The 19,176-nt window shown below is 47.2% G+C and overlaps 1 protein-coding gene across 1 annotated transcript in view; it reads left to right on the top strand.

Moving 5' to 3' along the window:
* Nucleotides 1-14,248: 14,248 nt before the first annotated feature.
* LOC123344891 (butyrophilin subfamily 3 member A2-like) overlaps nucleotides 14,249-19,176 on the top strand; it is a 188,937-nt gene continuing 184,009 nt past the window's right edge. The window contains exons 1-2 of the mRNA XM_044981386.1: nucleotides 14,249-14,751; nucleotides 17,834-17,944. Coding sequence (XP_044837321.1) covers nucleotides 14,649-14,751; nucleotides 17,834-17,944 — 214 coding nt within the window. The 5' untranslated portion in view covers nucleotides 14,249-14,648. The remainder of the gene's footprint in view (nucleotides 14,752-17,833; nucleotides 17,945-19,176) is intronic.

Raw genomic sequence — 19,176 nt, forward strand, 5'->3', positions numbered from 1 at the left:
GCCCAGGAAGGGAATGGTCCTGAGTTTGTGTCTGCTGGGGGGAATGGCCCTGTGACTAGGTTGCATCCAGTTAGTGTCATAGCAAAATCCCAGAGACCAGACAGTTCTGGTGCTTGTAGTTTGCCAGTTGCTAATGTGTGGTTGGAAAAGGGTGCAGCAACTCTGTCTGATCAGGGTGATACCCTATCCAGGGCACAAGGAGAGCATGAAGGTGATTTAAGTGTGTTACCTACTGACAGTTTAACAACTTGTAGCAAGAAGGAAAAGATTCCTGAACTTGTTCATGGCCAAGGGAAGGAGACTGCTTCGGACCTGTTATCTAGAAAGTCTGTAGGTGTGCCTAAAAGGGGATTGTGTAGAAATCCGCCTGTGGGGCCTGAAGTGAGTCTAAGTGTAAGTGAGACCCAGAGAGTGGCTGTGGTTGCTCAGGGAAGTGTTCCTGTAGAGCAAGCCCTAGGTGGAGAGGGGAAGGGCAGAATTTCTGTGAGGGGTGAATTGCTGCTTAGAGAAGCGCCTAGGGAAAGGAATCCTCATGGTAGCCTGTGCAAGCAGTTTACTGCAACTGAAGGGTGTAAAAGTGATTTAATCAAGGAAGTTTCAGTTCCTAACAGCCAGAAATTTTCTGTTGTGAATGGATCCACTGACTTTCCTTTTGAGAGATCCAGTGTGGGCAGCTTTGAAAAGGTCTCAGGTGGAGTAGAAGCTGGTAAGGAAGTGGAGCAGCCCTATAACCACCTGGCTGTGTGTGGCCAGCTTGTTGGTGGGGAGACAATGCTGTTGGGACAGGAATGTCTCCATGCTGAATCTGTAAGTGAGCAGTCGGTGCTTCAGGATCTGAGGACAGATTCAGTTACTGGTTTTTCAAAGCAGAACAGTTTTATGGCTGAATGCTTGAGGAGGCAGGGGAGAGCAAGCCAGCTCTCACCCTCAGACTCTTTGGATTTGTGTGGTATCTCTGTAAGACAAAGTCCAGCCGTGGAATCCATAGCAGCTAAGAAGTTAAAAGCTAGTGTCTGTGTTGATGCGAATTACTTGGCTGGCAGGGAGAAGAAAGACTTGCTAATAGCTGTTAGCACAGAGGGCCCACCCCATCAGCCGGTGATCTCTGTTAAGCAAGAGAAATCAGGGTTTAATCCTGCAGGACAAGAAGGAAAGAGAAGACTGAATTTTGCAAAGGGAAGCCACAGGTTAACCCTAAAATGCCCAATCTCCAATGGTATTGAGCCAAGGGTATGGCATGACAAATATGATTGTAAATGGACACTTGCAATGAATTTGTTGTTATTGCTGATGCTAATTTTTGTAACTAATGTGTTGCTATTGCCAAGGACTGTAACAATGTACAATGTGCCTAATCTTTTGGAAAATCCCTTAAACATGTTGAAAGGAATACATGAAAACACACTTTAGGTTAAAGGGCCTTGCTATACTGATGTTTCACGGTTAATGCATGTAAACAATGTTGGAACTTTTCACAGGGCAAAATACATTCCAGACCTGATGTGCTGTATGAAAGGGGAAACTGAGGCACACTACCATATTGCTTTCATGGCTAAATGCCAAGAGTCCTGTACTATGAACAACATCAATATCTACATTGGTTTAATGTTAATTGGGTTCAAAACATTGGCCAAGGCTGGTATGGATAAAGTAGCTGTTTTCTTTAGCTCTTGGCAAGATCACATGAAACATACAGGAACCATGCTGCAAAAGCTAACCAAGTTATACCTTAAGTTTGTAAAGAGATCCATTCATGTTATTGAACATGACTTTGATAAACCATTTCGGTTATACACTGGTGCGGCCTCTAGCCCAACACTAGCTGTAGTGAGACAGACCCAAGGAAAGGGGGCTCTTGGGATGCAGTCAGCGATGTTTTGTCATCCCTTCCTGCATCAATTTTGCGTTGGGGGTGTGACGTTATTGATATAAATGGGGACCATATAGAACATGGGTTGCAACCAAGGTCCTGTAGTGGCACCAAATCCTAAGTAAAGGGGGTCATATAAGGTGTCTAAGACCAGGTTCTGGGTTGCTGGTTATGATTATGCTGTCTGTATGTCTGTGTATAATTTTGTAGTTGAAGTTATAAGTATTGGCTCTGTAATGTCTATACTTTGTTTTATGCTCTGCCTCTGGGAAGTGTCCCAGACAAGCTGATGTCAGCCCTGCATAGCTGGGTTGATGGCCCATTAAAGAGCCATCAGCTACACAATTGACCCATGGAGAGAAGGCAGACACGCCTTGTGACTCAGCAAAGTATGCAGGGACTGGCCCATGTGACTCCAGACTCCATATTTTTGCTGTAAATTTCCACAGTGAAGACAAAGGGATTCTTACACCTGGAAAAGTCTATATAAGGCTAAGGCCTCATCTCCATCTTGTCTTCAATCCTGCTTCTGACCTCTGGAGGGACTTTGCTACAAACTGAAGCTTTACACAGGGGACTGAACGACCCATCCCGGTGGGGGATGTATTCCAGAGACTTAATCTAAAACCTGCAGTTTACTCCAGCACTGCTGCAAGCCTGAACTAAGAACTTTGCCATTACTGTATGTAATTGATTGCATTTAACCAATTCTACCTCTCTTCTCTACCTTTTTCCCTTTGTAAATAAACCTTTAGATTTTAGATTCTAAAGGATTGGCAACAGCGTGATTTGTGGGTAAGATCTGATGTGTATATTGACCTGGGTCTGGGGCTTGGTCCTTTGGGATCGAGGGAACCTTTTTCTTTTATTGGGGTGTTGGTTTTCATAACCATTCATCCCCAGGACGAGTGCACTGGTGGTGATGCTGGGAGACTGGAGTGTCTAAGGAAATTGCTTGTGTGACTTGTGGTTAGCCAGTGGGGTGAGACCAAAGTCCTTTTTGTCTGGCTGGTTTGGTTTGCCTTAGAGGTGGAAAAACCCCAGCCTAGGGCTGTGACTGCCCTGTTTAAGCAATTGGTCCTGATTTGGCACTCTCAGTTGGGTCCCGCCAGAATCGCTCCGTCACAGTAGGAAAGATAGAAAATGTGGCAAAAGACCAGCTTGGTTTAACCACGAGATCTTGAATGATCTAAAAAATAAAAAGGAGTCATATAAAAAATGGAAACTAGGACAGATTACAAAGGATGAATATAGGCAAACAGCACAGGACTGCAGGGGCAAGATTAGAAAGGCAAAGGCACAAAATGAGCTCAAACTAGCTACGGGAATAAAGGGAAACTAGAAGACTTTTTATCAATACATTAGAAGCAAGAGGAAGACCAAGGACAGGGTAGGCCCACTGCTCTGTGAGGAGGGAGAAACAGTGACAGGAAACTTGGAAATGACAGAGATGCTTAATGACTTCTTTGTTTCGGTCTTCACCGAGAAGTCTGAAGGAATGCCTAGCATAGGTTGTGGAATCTCCATCTCTGGAGATATTTAAGAGTAGGTTAGATAAATGTCTATCCGGGATGGTCTAGACAGTATTTGGTCCTGCCATGAGGGCAGGGGACTGGACTTGATGACCTCTTGAGGTCCCTTCCAGTCCTAGAATCTATGAATCTATGAATCTATTATGTCGCCTCTCAGTCTCTTCTCCAGACTAAACACACTCAATTATTTTAATCTGCCCTCATAGGTCATGTTTTCTAGACTTTTAATCACTTTTGTTTCTCATCTCTGGACTTTCTCCAATTTGTCCACTTCTTTCCTGAAATGTGGTGCCCAAAATTGGACACAATACTCTAGCTGAGGCCTATTCAGCGCAGAGTAGAGCAGAAGGATTACTTCTCATGTCTTGCTTTCAACACTCCTACTAATACATCCCAGAATGATGTTTGCTTCTTTTGCAACAGCGTTACGCTGTCGACTCATAGTTAGCTTGTGGTCCACTCTGACCCCTAGATCCCTTTCCGAAGTACTCCTTCCTTAGCAGTCATTTCCCATTTTGTATGTGTGCAACTGATTGTTCCTTCCTAAGTGGAGCACTTTGCATTTGCCCTCATTGAATTTGATCCTATTTACCTCAGACCATTTGTGCAGATTGTTTTGAATTATAAAACTATCCTCCAAAGCACTTGCAACCCCTCCCAGGTTGGGTATCACCTGCAAACTTTATAAGTGTACTTTATAAGGGTCAATTGTATAGCTGATGGTCCTCAATGGGCCATCAAGCAGGCTACGCAGTGCTGATGTCAAACTGTCTCGGGGTGTCACCCAGAAGCATATCACAAGTTTTGTAATACAGACATGCATAGATAATGTTGCGTTCCAGGGAGGCCCCGGCCCTCCCAGGGTGCTCTGTAAGAACAAGGCCCACACACACTGTGAGTTATTGGCTTTAATGAAGGTAAAGTGACACATCCGCAACGGGGACTCCAAGCGTTGCTGTCACAGAGGTGGGGAACCCAGCGCCCTGGAGCTCGGCCTGGTTCGGAGTCCAAAAGCAAACACAAAGCATGCTCATATTTATATAAACAGCAGCAAACCAGCTCATACATAATGCAATAGGAACTCTCCACCCTTCGGGGCCGCCCCTTTGGCCAACAGCCTAGGGGCTTGCCATGCAGCAATTCCAGCCAGTTACGGCAGGTTAAAACTAGCATGCTGTGTTCTACAATAACCGGAGGCTGAGAAAGCGGAACTGCCTAAGCTAGGCTGTAACAAAATCTTCCGTGGTTCCCTAGCCTCCTACAGATACATATACATAACCCAGAATACAAAGATGATACAAACATATAAATGAGATTATCATATTTGGCAGATTATAACATTTTTGTAGATATCTTACATGACATATCTGGCACAACTCATTGCAATTGTACAATATTAATATTCATAATATGCTCAAATGTCCCCCGGAATCCATACATTGTCACATGCCCTAAATGCTCCAGGGAAGACACCTGGTAATGATGGTTTGCCTGTTGAGTTTTGCAAAGCCTTTTGGACCCTTTTGGGGACTGACTTGCTCCAGATTTTTCAGGGGGCATCAAGGAGAAGATATTACCACTTAGTTGTTGTTGAGCAATTCTCACCCCTTTGCTGAAGAAGGGGCACCTTGAGGAGGTAAAGGATGGGAGATCTGTGTCCCTGCATTGATCCAACTAACAACTTTTCTCAAAGGCCTTGGCAAACAGACTGAAAACTGTGATTGGGTTGATTGTACACCATTACCAGACCCATTGTATCTTCAATAGGTCCACTTTTAATAACCTTTGCCTGTTGTGGGATATAGTTTTGGCTAAAAAATATTTGATTTGCACATTGGTTGGTTTCCCTTGATCAGGAGACCGCTTTTGATTGATGCTGGGAGTGTTCCATGAAATGTTGGACCTGATCAGATGCAGCACTCAGGTTATTGAAAGTTAGGGTGTGGCTACATTTGCAGATGTAGAGCTCTGTGAGTTAAACCAGCACTCGGAGACCACAGCAGTTCACACTGTCAGCTGCAAGTGCACTGGTGTGGCCACATTTGCGGCACTTGAGGAGGCATTGGGATCGGTGCATTATGGGCAGCTATCCCACAGAGCATCTCTTCCCATTCTGGTGCTGTGGCTTGTGAGAAGGGGGTGGGAGGTGCGGACAGGGCGGCTCTATGTATTTTGGTGCCCCAAGCATGGCAGGCAGGCGGCTTTCGGTGGCACGCATGCGGGAGGTCCGCTGGTAATGGGGATTCGGCGGCGCGCCTGCAGGAGGTCTGCCGGTCCCATGCCTTCGGCATACCCGCCACCAAATTGCCACTGAAGCCGCGGGACTGGTGGACCTCCTGCAGGCATGCCGCCGAAGGCAGCCTGACTGCCACCCTCATGGCGACCAGCAGGCCCCCCCCCCCGCGGCTTGCCGCCCCATGCATGTGCTTGATGTGCTGGTGCCTGGAGCCGCCCCTGGGTGTGGAGAATTCTGAGTCCTGTCCCAACACCCTGTGATGCATCGCTTCGCTTCCCAGCAATCGCTGTGCTTCCATCCACATTTGGTGTCATCTTTCAACGTTTTTGTACTGTGCTCTCTGTCTTCCCTTTCAATCTGCGGGAATGGAGCCCAAAGTGCTGAGTAATATGCTGATGGGTCTCGCCAGCATGTCACATTTGGCAGTCGAGTTACTCCTTAAGCTACAAACTGACAGTGTAGAGTCCAATGATGATGTCGACTCGCATAACGCATATGAAACAAGATTGCTTGTGGCATTCACGGACATGCTCACCACCGTGGAACGCCTCTTTGGGGCTCGGCAAACAAGCACTGAGTGGTGGGATCACATCGTCATGCAAGTCTGGGATGACGAGCAGTGGCTGCAGAACTTTAATGGGATTGTGTTATGAGCTCGCCCCCACCCTGCGACGCAAGGACACGAGATTAAGAGCTGCCCTGCCGATGAAGAATATTGCAATCTGGAAGTTGGCAACTCCAGTCAGCTACTGATCAGTTGCTAACCAGTTTGGAGTGGGAAAGTCGACCGTTGGAATTGTGTTGATACAAGTTTGCAGGGCCATTAATCACATCCTGCTCAGAAGAACCATGACTCTGGGTAATGTGCATGACATTGTGGCTGGCTTTGCAGAAATGGGTTTCCCTAACTGCGGAGGGGCGATAGATGGGATGCATTTTCCAATTCTGGCACCAGCCCACCTAGCCTCCGAGTACATTAATCGGAAGGGGTATTGCTCTATGGTTCTCCAGGTGCTTGTGGATCATCGTGGGCGTTTCATTGACATTAACGTAAGCTGGCCCAGAAAGGTGCATGAAGCATGCATCTTTCGGAATATTGGCCTGTTCAGGTAGCTGCAAGCCAGAACTTTTTTCCCAGACCATAAGATCACCGTGGGGGAAGTTGAAATGCCCACTGTGATCCTTGGAGACCCCGCTTACCCGTTAATGCTGTGGTTCATGAAACCCTGCACAGGGAACCTTGACAGCAGCAAGGAACAGTTCAACTACAGGCTGAGCCACTGCAGAATGACTGTGGAGTGTGCTTTTGGCCATTTAAAGGGCCGCTGGTGATCTCTGTATGGGAAGCGGGACCTGGCCAATGACAACATCCCTGCAGTTATATCCGCGTGCTGCACCCTCCATAACATTTGTGAAGGGAAGGGTGAACAATTCACTCAGGCATGGAACTTAGAGGTTCAACACCTGGAGGCTGAATTTGAACAGCCAGAGAGCAGGGCTATTAGAGGGGCCCAGTGTGGGGCCGCAAGGATTAGGGATGCCTTGAGGGAACAATTTGAGGCTGAAAGCCACCAGTAATGTTTGGTGCCCTGCACGAGGGTGAAATGCAGTGGTTCCAATGTTAGTAGGAATCTAGATTTGCTACACTGACTTGCAGTGCCTGTTGCTTTCCTGGGCTAAGGTATCTTTTACTTAATGCAATAATAAAGAATGTTTTCAAAGCCAAAAACTCCATTTATTGAAAAGAAAACTCATTTATTGAAAATAAACACAAAAGGGAAGTGGGTGGGGTGGGGGAATGTTACAATCACAGATTTGCGTATGTCCTGTCTGGAGTGCTGTGCAATGAGTGCTGCACTTCAGGCTGGCTAAAATGCATGGTGATGAGAGTTGAGTGCAGCAGGTAAGGGTCGTAAACTGCTCAAGATAGTTAAGACCAAAGCAGACTGTGAAGAACTTCAAAAAGATCTCATAAAACTAAGCGATTGGGCAATGAAATGGCAAATGACATTTAATGTGGATAAATGTAAAGTAATGCACATTGGAAAAAATAACCCCAACTATACATACAATATGATGGGACTAATTTAGCTACAACAAATCAGGAGAAAGATCTTGGAGTCATCGTGGATAGTTCTCTGAAGATGTCCATGCAGTATGCAGTGGCAGTCAAAAAAGCAAGCAGGATGTTAGGAATCATTAAAAAAGAGATAGAGAATAAGATGGAGAATATCTTATCGCCCTTATATAAATCCATGGTATGCCCACATCTTGAATACTGTGTAAAAGTGTGGTCTCCTCATCTCAAAAAAGATATACTGGCACTAGAAAAGGTTCAGAGAAGGGCAACTAAAATGATTAGGGGTTGGAAAGTGTCCCATATGAGGAGAGGTTAAATTGGCTAGGACTTTTCAGCTTGGAAAAGTGGAGACTAAGGGGGGATATGATAGAGGGTATATAAAATCATGAGTGGTGTGGAGAAAGTGAATAAGGAAAAGTTATTTACCTACCACCATAATATAAGAACTAGGGGCCACTAAATGAAATTAATGGGCAGCAGGTTTAAAACAAATACAAGGAAGTTCTTCTTCACACAGCGCACAGTTAACCTGTGGAACTCCTTGCCTGAGGAGGTTGTGAAGGTTAGGATTACAACAGGGTTTAAAAGAGAACTGGATAAATTCATGGAGGCTAAGTCCATTAATGGCTGTTAGCCAGGATGGGTAAAGAATGGTGTCCCTAGCCTCTGTTTGTCAGAGGGTGGAGATGGATGGCAGGAGAGAGATCACTGATCATCACCTGTTAGATTTACTCCTTCTGGGGCACCTGGCATTGGCCATTGTTGGTAGACAGGATACTGGGATGGATGGACCTTTGGTCTGACCAAGTATGGCCATTCTTATGTTCTTATAGATGTTCTAAAATGAAAGCCACTTACTGGGCACCTCCTCTGGTGTTTGTCCTTCCCCAAGCACCGGACTCTGTGACTGCCTACCTTCCTCCTGGCTTGAGAACAGCTCCTGGCTGCATGCATCTAGGGTTGCCGGTGTGTCTCCCTCCTCCCCAGCATTCTTGCTCCTGCTTTCCTCCTCCTCCTCCTGCCTTGTTTAACTGGGCTCTGAAGTGTCCATGGTGGTCCTCGGAGTGGAGATGAGGTTGCCCCCAAATACTGCATCCAGCTCTTTGTAGAAACGGCAGGTTGTTTGCCTCACGGGCTTTGCAGTAGGCACTCTGCAGCTCCTTCACTTTAACCCTGCACTGCAGTGCGTCCCAGTCATGGCCCCTTTCCATCATTATCATAATTCCTATGGCTGGAGCACAGCTGGGACTGGACAGCTTCCTCCCCCAAAACACTGATGAGGTCCAGCACCTTGCCATTGCTCCATACTGGGGATCAACTGGAGTGTGGAGGCATGGTCGCCTGGAAAGATTCGCTGAGAGCACTCCACACCTGGCTAAGCAAACAGGAAGGGGATTTTCAAAATTCTCAGAGAATTTAAAGGGCGGGTCTGATGGTTGGTCACCTGAGGGCAGGGCAATAGAGTTCAAAGTGATGGCTAGAAGAGGCATTGTGGGACACTTTTGGAGTCCGATCAGAGCATATTAACAGACCAGGGTGTCCACAGTGGTGCCATGTCACTCCAGCCGGGGCGCAGCAAGCATTATGCTTCTTGTCAAGATGGATTACCAGAAGCACTCCAGCCGTGGAATCCGGGTGCTCTTCGTACCTTGCCAGTGTGACATGTCATGAGTTAGGGCGCCCAGGGCTGCTTTAATGCGCTAAAACTCGGAAGTGTAGCCATGCCCTAAGAAAAGAAATGTGAGCATTTTTTACAAGGTTAAAGCAGGTAAACATGTGTGCACAAATGTGTCTAATGGAAGCTGCTGTAATATGCAAGCACCATACGTACTTTAGGGCTAACCCAGACCAAGCCCTGGGGAGCTCTTGCTTATGCTTAGAAATCTTCACCCCTCAGAGTTCAAGCATCCTAGAGAAAACAATTTCTTTTTGACAAGGATTTTATTCCCTTCCCCCCAGAGGTCAAGCCGATGGTATGAGGATTTGTGCACATCTCCTCTTCATGGGTGTGCGGGGAGCAATCAACAAAGTCCTTTTTCCACTGATGTTCCATTATGGTTTGTCTGGTGTCTATGGACCTTCTTTTGTTGGAGAGGAGATGACACCTCTTGTGGTAATCTAGTGTTTCGCCCTTGGTGATGCTTCCCTTCTCACTGAGTTTACAGTTTTACAGCAAATACTTTTATAGTTACTGAGAAAACACTTAACTATTTCCATATAATGAGGGATACAGATATAAATGAAGTTAACGCAGGCAGCTACTCACAAGCATTTCGTAAAATCTAACAGATTTTCATAAATCAAATCCCTATTTTAACAAAACTAACACACAGGTGAGCCAGACTGAGTTCCAGCCAGGCATTTTCAGTGAGGCCTAGGGGCCTTGGCGTAAACTGGTGCTGGGTTTGCTGGCGTCACACCTGAAAGGGAGAAAGTATTTGAACAAGAGTCCCTCACTTCTCAGGAGAGTGTGCTAACCACTAGGCCAGTGTTTCTCAAATTGGGTGTCAAAGGTTAGGAAAGGGTGGAGGGGTTGAGAGATTACAAAAAATATTGCAGTAACCAAGGCTACAAGTGGGTCCTGCACGTCATGGAGTCTGTGATTTTACATGACGTCTGTGATATCAGCCCCATACAGCAAGACTTTGTGTTCAGCTCCAGGCATCAGGGCTTGTGCTGTCAGCCCCACATAGCGGGGCTCAGGCTGTCAGCTCCAGGTGGCAGGGGTCAGGCTGTCAACCCCAGGCAGAGAGGCTCCGACTCAGCTTTACTCTTTTTGAAAGGTTTCAGCACTTTTGACTGCAGGGATAATGATTATGTTTCATTTAGTGTGTGTAAAGGAACATATACTAGCTAGTAATATACAAGCCAATGAATAAGCATTATATAAGCAATGCTGGCCTGATTTAGTGGGATCAAGAAAACCTTTGATTAGCCCTTTTGGGAAGGAGTGCAAACGAAGCCCTCTAGTACACCTCTACCCCAATATAACGCTGTCCTCGGGAGCCAAAAAATCTTACCGCGTTATAGGTGAAACCGCGCTATATTGAACTTGCTTTGATCTGCTGGAGCGCAGCCTCCCCCACTCCTGGAGTGCTAATTTACCACATTATATCTGAATTCGTGTTATATCGGGTTGCGTTATATTGGGGTAGAGGTGTAATATACAAGCCAATGAATAAGCATTATATAAGCAATGGTGGCCTGATTTAATGGAGTCAAGAAGACCTTTGATTAACTCTTTTGGGAAGGAGTGAAAATGAAGCCCTCTCGACTTACTCAATATCCTTGCTATTCGGTGTTTGGAACAGCCCAAATGGTCCTGATTTGGGTACAGGGCAAAGCAGAGGTCACGGGGACCTGCCAGACATGCACAGAGTAAACAAGGAAAGTCTCTGTCAGATAATATCAATTGCTTTGCTATTATTGGTAAGCAGATAAACATGTTATATGATCTAGTGTGTGATGTGGACTTTCATATTTCATCATCAATATTATTAATTGTTATACAACAAATCAGTGGAGGGGTGTTGATAAAATTAGGGGGTCAGCATTATACCACTTGGGTATAAAAAGAGTGCTCTGAGATTTAAGGTTTTGCCTTTGTTTGTGTAAGGCAGCCAATTCACTGGATTGTTGTACCCCAATTGATCACAGGAGTATGGCGCTCTGTGCCTGGGCTGAAATAAGTCTGATCCTTGGATTTCAACTTGGAGTTAACAGTGGTGTTTCTCTGCTCCAGCAAACAGTGCTTGTCTGCTTTGCTAGGGTCATAAGCATTAGCATAGCCAGGTGGCAGGAACAAGGGTCTTCGGGTCTTCGGTGGTGGGCCCTTCACTCACTCTGGGTTTCTTTGGTGGCACTGAAGGTCCCGCCACCAAAGACCCGGAGGGTCTGGGAGGCAGGAGCTGTGGGGGGCACTTTTGGGAGCCCCGCAGACCCAGAGTGGCCCAGCAGGGGATTGGCGGGAGACGGGGAGCAGCCCGCCCTGTTTCCCTCGCCCCAGCCTCAGCCGTGTTGCTCAGGGTAGGGGACTTGGGGGAAGTCCTCCCGCACTCACTGGCACCAGCGGAAGTGGAGCAGCCTGGCCCCAGCCAGCTCTACTCCTCCAGCTCCCAGCCGCGGCTCTCCACTTCTCGCCGCCGGTGAGTGGGGAGAGCGTCCTTTCCCCAACCTCCCCGCACTCACCTGCAGGGGGAAGTGGAGCGCTGTGGCTGAGAGCTGGCAAAGTGGAGCTGGATGGGCTGGGCTGCTCTGCTTCCCACTACTGCTGGTGAGGGGGTGGGGAGGAGGGACCTTTCCCCAATCTCCTCCCCCCCCCCCGCCCCCTGCAACACAGCTGGGGCCCAGGCCACGGAAGCGGAGCAGGCTGGGGCCAGGCTACTCCGCTTCCAGCCGCTGCTGGTGAGTGTATGTGTGGGGGGGGGCTGCCCGCAGCAGGCAACCCGGTGGGGTGCACAGGGGAACTGCTCCCCGCTCCAGCTCATCTCCGGTCTGCCTCTGCCTCCCTGGGCCTGAGCGCGAAGTCGCCACTTGCATTACATACAGTAATGGCAAAGTTCTTGGTTCAGGCTTGTAGCAGTGATAGAAAAAACTGCAGGTTCAAATCAAGACTCTGGAGTATATCCCCCGCTGGGATGGGTCATTCAGTCCTTTGTTCAGAGCTTCAGTTTGTAGCAAAGTCCCTCCAGAGGTCAGAAGCAGGATTGAAGACAAGATGGAGGAGCTGCAGCAGCTTTTTATAGTCTCTTGTCATGTGGCCTTGCTTTCTTTGTTCCAAAGACAATCATTCCAGCACATGGTAAGAAAAAACCTTAGTGTTCCATCCATAGACATGTCTCTGCATAGCTTGCTGAGTCAAAAGGTGTATCTGCCTTCTTTCAATGGGTCAGTTGTACAGCTGATGGTCCTTAGTGGGCCAGCAAGCAGGCCAAGCAGTGCTGATGTCAAACTGCCTGGGGTGTCACCCAGAAGCATAGCACAAGTTTGAAATACAGACAGTAAAGAGCCACTACTTATAACTTTAAATTCGAGATAGCATAATCATAATCAGCAAACCATAATCTTGTCTTAGACACCTTATTTGGCTCCCTTTATACAAGATTTGGTGCCACTACAGGACCTTGGTTGCAACAATGATCTATATGATCCCAGTTTGTGTCAATAACATCACACCTCCTCCCCATACTCTGTTGCCCAGTGCAGCAGTCTGGGAGCTGAACTTGCCTGTGAAGACCAAGGCAAAAATAGAATCGAGTACTTCAGCTTTTTCCACATAATCTGTCATTATGTTGCCTCTCCCATTCAGTAAGGGTCCCACAATTTCCCTGATCATCTTCTTGTTGCTAACATACCTGTAGAAACCCTTCTTGTTACCCTTCACATCCCTTGCTAGCTGCAACTCCAATTGTGCCTTGGTCTTCCTGATTACACCCCTGCATGCTCTAGCAATATTTTTATACTCCTCCCTAGTCACCTGTCCAAGTTTCCATTTCTTGTGAGCTTCCTTTTTGAGTGTAAGCTCACCTAAGATTTCACTGTTAAGCCAAGCTGGTCGCCTGCCATATTTGCTATTCTTTCTGCACTTCAGGATGGTTTGTTCCTGTGCCCTCAGTAAGGCTTTTTTAAAATACAGCCAAGTCTTGTTCATGTGATGGCAAACTCTTACATGTCCCTCTAAAAATATTGCCCTGTGATTGTCTCAGTCTGACCCCATTAGTGCACTGACCACTTGTAAAGGAACTAGCAGATGGAAGGTTGTGAGTCAGGAGTTCAGTAACCTGTGGTGATGACTTAGACCAGGAGACAGAGGTGAAAGTAAGCCGGTACGGACTGGTACGGCATCCCAGCAAGAGCCTGTACGTTGTGCCAGACTAGACTGGCTTCCCCAGGCTGGCAATTGAAAGGGCTTGGGGCTCTGGCCACTGCTACCGCAGCAGAGCCCCAGGCCCTTTAAATTTCCACCTGAGCCCTGGGGTAGCAGCGGCAGCTGGGACCCCCTGGGGCTCCGTCCCTGATTTAAAGAGTTTGTGGCTCTGCTGTGGTAGCGGTGGCCAGAGCCCCGGGCCCTTTAAATCACCCCTGAGCTCTGGGGTTCCCAGACGCCTTTTCAGCTGGTCGCTCCGGGGTTGATTTAAAGGGCCCGGGGCTCCCAGTCGCACTATCACAGCCGGAGCCCTGAAGCCTTTAAATCTTGATTTAAATGGCCCAGGTATTTAAAGGCCCCGCCTCTTCTGGCTGAGGCCATGCCCCCTACTCAAGGCTTCGGGTAAGGTAAGTCCTTTAAGTTACTTTCACCCCTGCCAGGAGAGCACTGTGTCTGCTGGCTGATCAGAACTTAGAATCAGTTAAAGCTCTTTGATCCAGGTTAGACTCTTATCTGAGAACAGAGCTCGGTTGGGCTTTAACCTTCGGACCTTACAGTGATAAAGACACTGGCTTCACCAGAAACTCCAGTGTAGCAGGACAAAGGTTGTTTATTACTGAAGTAATTAAAGGGGGTGTTTCCATTTGGAGGATGAGATGGAAAATATAATGATTACGGTGATAATACTGAGCAATTCTCAAGGAGCAAGAAGCTGAGCCTCTTGGAAATTCTCATTGCCTTCAGCCAGATTGGGGCCTTCAAAATCTGAGTCTGCTGCCACCAACACTGGCTCCCTAGCTGCGCTTCTTTCTTCCTTGCTTGCTTCCCAAACTGTGATGAGGATGTAATAGGGAGGGATTGAAATCACCACAGCATTCCAGTTCTTTTTCTACTTTCACCTTCCATCTTAGTGAAGGCATCGAGAGAGACACATTTCACTTCGGTGTCCAACAAAGAATGAACACCATTTTAGCAGAAATATGGAAGGAAAGACCAGGATTCAGTTTTTTGTTTCTGTAATTTTTTATTAAGAATTCATTTTGCAACCTAAATAGTCATTGGCAATGCAAACTAACTGGAGGAGAACGGATGAGGATTTTAAAGAAAACCACGGAATACTAGGGAGAGCTCAAAACTGTTCCAAAGCTGATTTCCAGGATTCATCAGGTAGGTGAGTTCTGTCACTTGAATGCCATCTCATTGCTCTTTGATAGCTCCTAGTAGACATTTATTCCCTGTGTGAATTATTAACTGCAAAATGATCCAATAATCTCAGGATAAATGTGTAAACTTTGCTTTTGAAATTTATATTCAACATGATATATGAGCTATTTTCCCCTCTCCTTTCATTGTAATGTATCAGAGGGGTAGCCATGTTAGTCTGGATCTGTAAAAGCAGCAAAAAATCCTGTGGCACCTTATAGACTAACAGACGTTTTGGAGCATGAGCTTTCGTGGGTGAATACCCACTTCGTCGACGAAGTGGGTATTCACCATGAAAGCTCATGCTCCAAAACGTCTGTTAGTCTATAAGGTGCCACAGGATTCTGTGCTGCTTTCATTGTAATGTAACTCCATACTATTCTGGTTATTTGAGTTAAGAATCTATTTCTTTGATCATAGAATCATAGAATCTCAGGGTTGGAAGGGACCTCAGGAGGTCATCTAGTCCAACCCCCTGCTCAAAGCAGGACCAAACCCAACTAAATCATCCCATCCAGGGCTTTGTCAAGCCTGACCTTAAAGACCTCTAAGGAAGGAGATTCCACCACCTCCCTAGGTAACGCATTCCAGTTCCTCACCACCCTACTAGTGAAAAAGTTTTTCCTAATGTCCAACCTAAACCTCCCCCTCTGCAACTTGAGACCATTACTCCTTGTTCTGTCATCTTCTACCACTGAGAACAGTCTAGATCCATCCTCCTTGGAACCCCCTTTAAGGTAGTTGAAAGCAGCTATCAAATCCCCCCTCATTCTTCTCTTCTGCAGGCTAAACAATCCCAGTTCCCTCAGCCTCTCCTCATAAGTCATGTGCTCCAGCCCCCTAATCATTTTTGTTGCCCTCCGCTGGACTCTCTCCAATTTATCCACATCCTTCTTGTAGTGTGGGGCCCAAAACTGAACACTTATACAACTCAAAATGCCATTAGCCTTCTTGGCAACAAGGGCACACTGCTGACTCATATTCAGCTTTTCGTCCACCGTAACCCCTAGGTCCTTTTCTGCAGAACTGCTGCCTAGCCATTCGGTCCCTAGTCTGTAGCAGTGCATGGGATTCTGCCATCCAAGGGCAGGACTCTGCACATGTCCTTGTTGAACCTCATCATATTTCTTTTGGCCCAATCCTCTAATTTGTCTAGGTCCCTCTGTATCCTATCCCTACCCTCCAGCGTATCAACCACTCCTCCCAGTTTAGTGTCATCTGCAAACTTGCTGAGGGTGCAGTCCACACCATCCTCCAGATCGTTAATGAAGATATTGAACAAAACCGGCCCCAGCACTGACCCTTGGGGCACTCCACTTGATACCGGCTGCCAACTAGACATGGAACCATTTATCACTACCCGTTGAGCCCGACCATCTAGCCAGTTTTCTATCCACCTTACCGTCCATTCATCCAGCCCATACTTCTTTAACTTGCTAGCAAGAATACTGTGGGAGACTGTATCAAAAGCTTTGCTAAAGTCCAGAAATAGCACATCCACTGCTTTCCCCTCATCCACAGAGCCGGTTATCTCATCATAGAAGGCAATTAGGTTAGTCAGGCATGACTTGCCCTTGGTGAATCCATGCTGACTGTTCCTGATCACTTTACCCTCCTTTAAGTGGTTCAAAATTGATTCCTTGAGGAATTGCTCCATGATTTTTCCAGGGACTGAGGTGAGACTGACTGGCCTGTAGTTCCCTGGATCTTCCTTCTTCCCTTTTTTAAAGATGGGCACTACATTAGCTTTTTTCCAGTCATCCAGGACCTCCCCCGATCGCCATGATTTTTCAAAGATAATGGCCAATGGCTCTGCAATCGCATTGGCCAACTCCTTTAGCACCCTCGGATGCAGCGCATCCGGCCCCATGGATTTGTGCTCGTCCAGCTTTTCTAAATAGTCCCGAACTACATCTTTCTCCACAGAGAGCTGGTCACCTTCTCCCCTTACCGTGCTGCAGAGTGCAGCTGTCTGGGAGCTGACCTTGTCTGTGAAGACAGAGGCAAAAAAAGCATTGAGTACACTAGCTTTCTCCACATCCTCTGTCACTGGGTTCCCTCCCTCATTCAGCAAGGGGCCCACACTTTCCTTGACTTTCTTCTTGTTGCTAACATACCTGAAGAAACCCTTCTTGTTACTCCTAACATCTCCGGCTAGCTGCAACTCCAAGTGTGTTTTGGCCTTCCTAATTTCACTCCTGCATGCCTGAGCAATACTTTTATACTCCTCCCTGGTTATTTGTCCAATCTTCCACTTCTTGTAAGCTATGTTTTATTCAGTAAAACTGGACCTGATCCTGTTCTCAATGAATTCAAAGGGAGATATGCTATGAATTAACTAAGTGTATATTTCTGTTTTGTAAAGTAAGTTACAAACTTTTGCAGATCTAACTGTATGGGGAGCATCTTTGTCTGTCATCCCTGTTACTTAATAACTATTTATGGAACTGAATAATTTTGCCTCTGATACGCTGAAAGAAAATAAATGGGTAAAAAAACCAAGAATATTTCTCTGTCTCTCTCTGTCTCTGTCTCTCTCTCTCTCTCTCATACACACACACACAGTCGCCCGGGGAGCGGGGCGGGGGAGGGGGCAAATGGGGCAATTTGCTCCAGGCCCTGGGCCCTACAGGGCCCCCCACAAGAATATAGTGTTCTATAGTTTTGCAACTTTTTTTATGGAAGGGGCCCCCGAAATTGCTTTGCCCCAGGCCCCCTGAATCATCTGGGTGGCCTGGCACACACACTGTTCTCATTCATTGAAAATTTTTCTCCATTGATGGAATTACTACCAACTTTTACACCGATCTGCCTTTTATTTAAAGGGATTTTATAGGGATGGGACAAAATCAGACTCCTAAAGGAAACACATTTTCAATTTTAATGCAATGTCTGTTTTAACTCCATAATATGAAAGAGTTCACTTAATAATGTATTTATTCCTTTTTTATTTACTGTGCCCTCTTTAATGCTTGACTTTAATGATTTAATGTTAATTGGTCTTATGCTCACTATGGTACATTTTTTCCTCCTTCTTCCTGTCTAGATCAAGTTACAGTGAAGATGAAGGTTCTCTCATTCTGCCACAGCTCCAGAGCCAGCTCCCCTCTCCCTCTTGTTTTCTTCCTTACTTGTTATGTTCGCAAGATGGAATCAGGTAGGAATCCGCCCCATGTTTGCTGCTTCTTAGAGGATTTATTTAAGCTCCTGAAGTGTCTTAACAACATGCTTCACTCAAAGTCAATGTAACTACTCATAGTGTGTAAATTTAAACACACAGCAAGATCAGTGTAAGTGGGAAAATGGCCCCACTATTGTGGGGAACTTTCCCGGCTTCTACGTGATCCCAGTGAAATGGGCTAGTGAAAGGATCTGAGACCTCGCTCGCATTCCTTTTACTCAGAGGCCCTGCCTGACCCCGAGGGCTCCCCTTCCACTCTCCTGTGTGGCAGAGTCCTTGTAACCCCAACAAGGCTGGGCCCAGGCTTCCTGGTGGGGGGCTTGACCCCAACCTTGTCGTGATCACTCAGGGCAAGGGCTAGAATGTCCCCACTCCGAGGTGCTCTCTCTGCACTGGACACTTCCCTGACCCACTGATCATTACATACAGTTTAAAGCAAATACAATTTATTAGACAGCAATCAGTTTTAAAAACATAAGGAAAACTGGGAAAGGTTGAAGGAAAACACATCACCTTGCTCTGTGGCAGGGAACATCACAACCAGCCATCTGTAAGGGAAGTTTACAATCTGTTCCTCACACTGGCTGTGCTGCAGGGATGCTGCGGGTTGGACACTTGCGCTGGTGGCAGCCACACACCTTCAGACTCTAAGTGGCAGGACCCTTCTTCCCAGCATCAGCCCACTGGGATTATGATCCCCCTCCCAGTCTGGCCTGCAAGGACTGTTGATTGGTGGGGTCTCCCTGCGTAGGCCCTCTGCCCAGGGTCCCCCTCTCCCCCTGCTGGCCCTAGCTGCTCACTGAACCCGATTCCAGACTACTCGAGCTCCCAGTTTCATTCTCCTCTGTGCTGCTGCTGCTCTGCCTCCAACCCTCTGGGCTGCTTCTCTGGCTCTGGTTGCTGCAGACCTGCTCCCAGCACAGCTCTGCTCTCTGGGCTGCATCTGCAGCTATGCCCCGAGCACTGACCTGCTCCCTGGGCTGCTTCTCTGGGTCTCTCTGGCTGGCACAGCTCTGCTCCCCAGATCAGCTTGGGCCCCTGCTCTCTCCTTAGCTCAGCCCCACTCTGCCTGTCCCAGGAATTCCAGCTCACACGGAGAATGGGACCCCCTTGGCCACCTGACTCCCTCCTTAGCCTTCCCGCCTGTCAATCAGGCTGACCTGGAGCGTTGGTCTCTCCCCATTGCTCTTGAGGACTGTCAGTCTCAG

Source organism: Mauremys mutica, chromosome 12 (assembly GCF_020497125.1).
Source record: "Mauremys mutica isolate MM-2020 ecotype Southern chromosome 12, ASM2049712v1, whole genome shotgun sequence".
Classification (NCBI taxonomy): Eukaryota; Metazoa; Chordata; order Testudines; family Geoemydidae; genus Mauremys; species Mauremys mutica.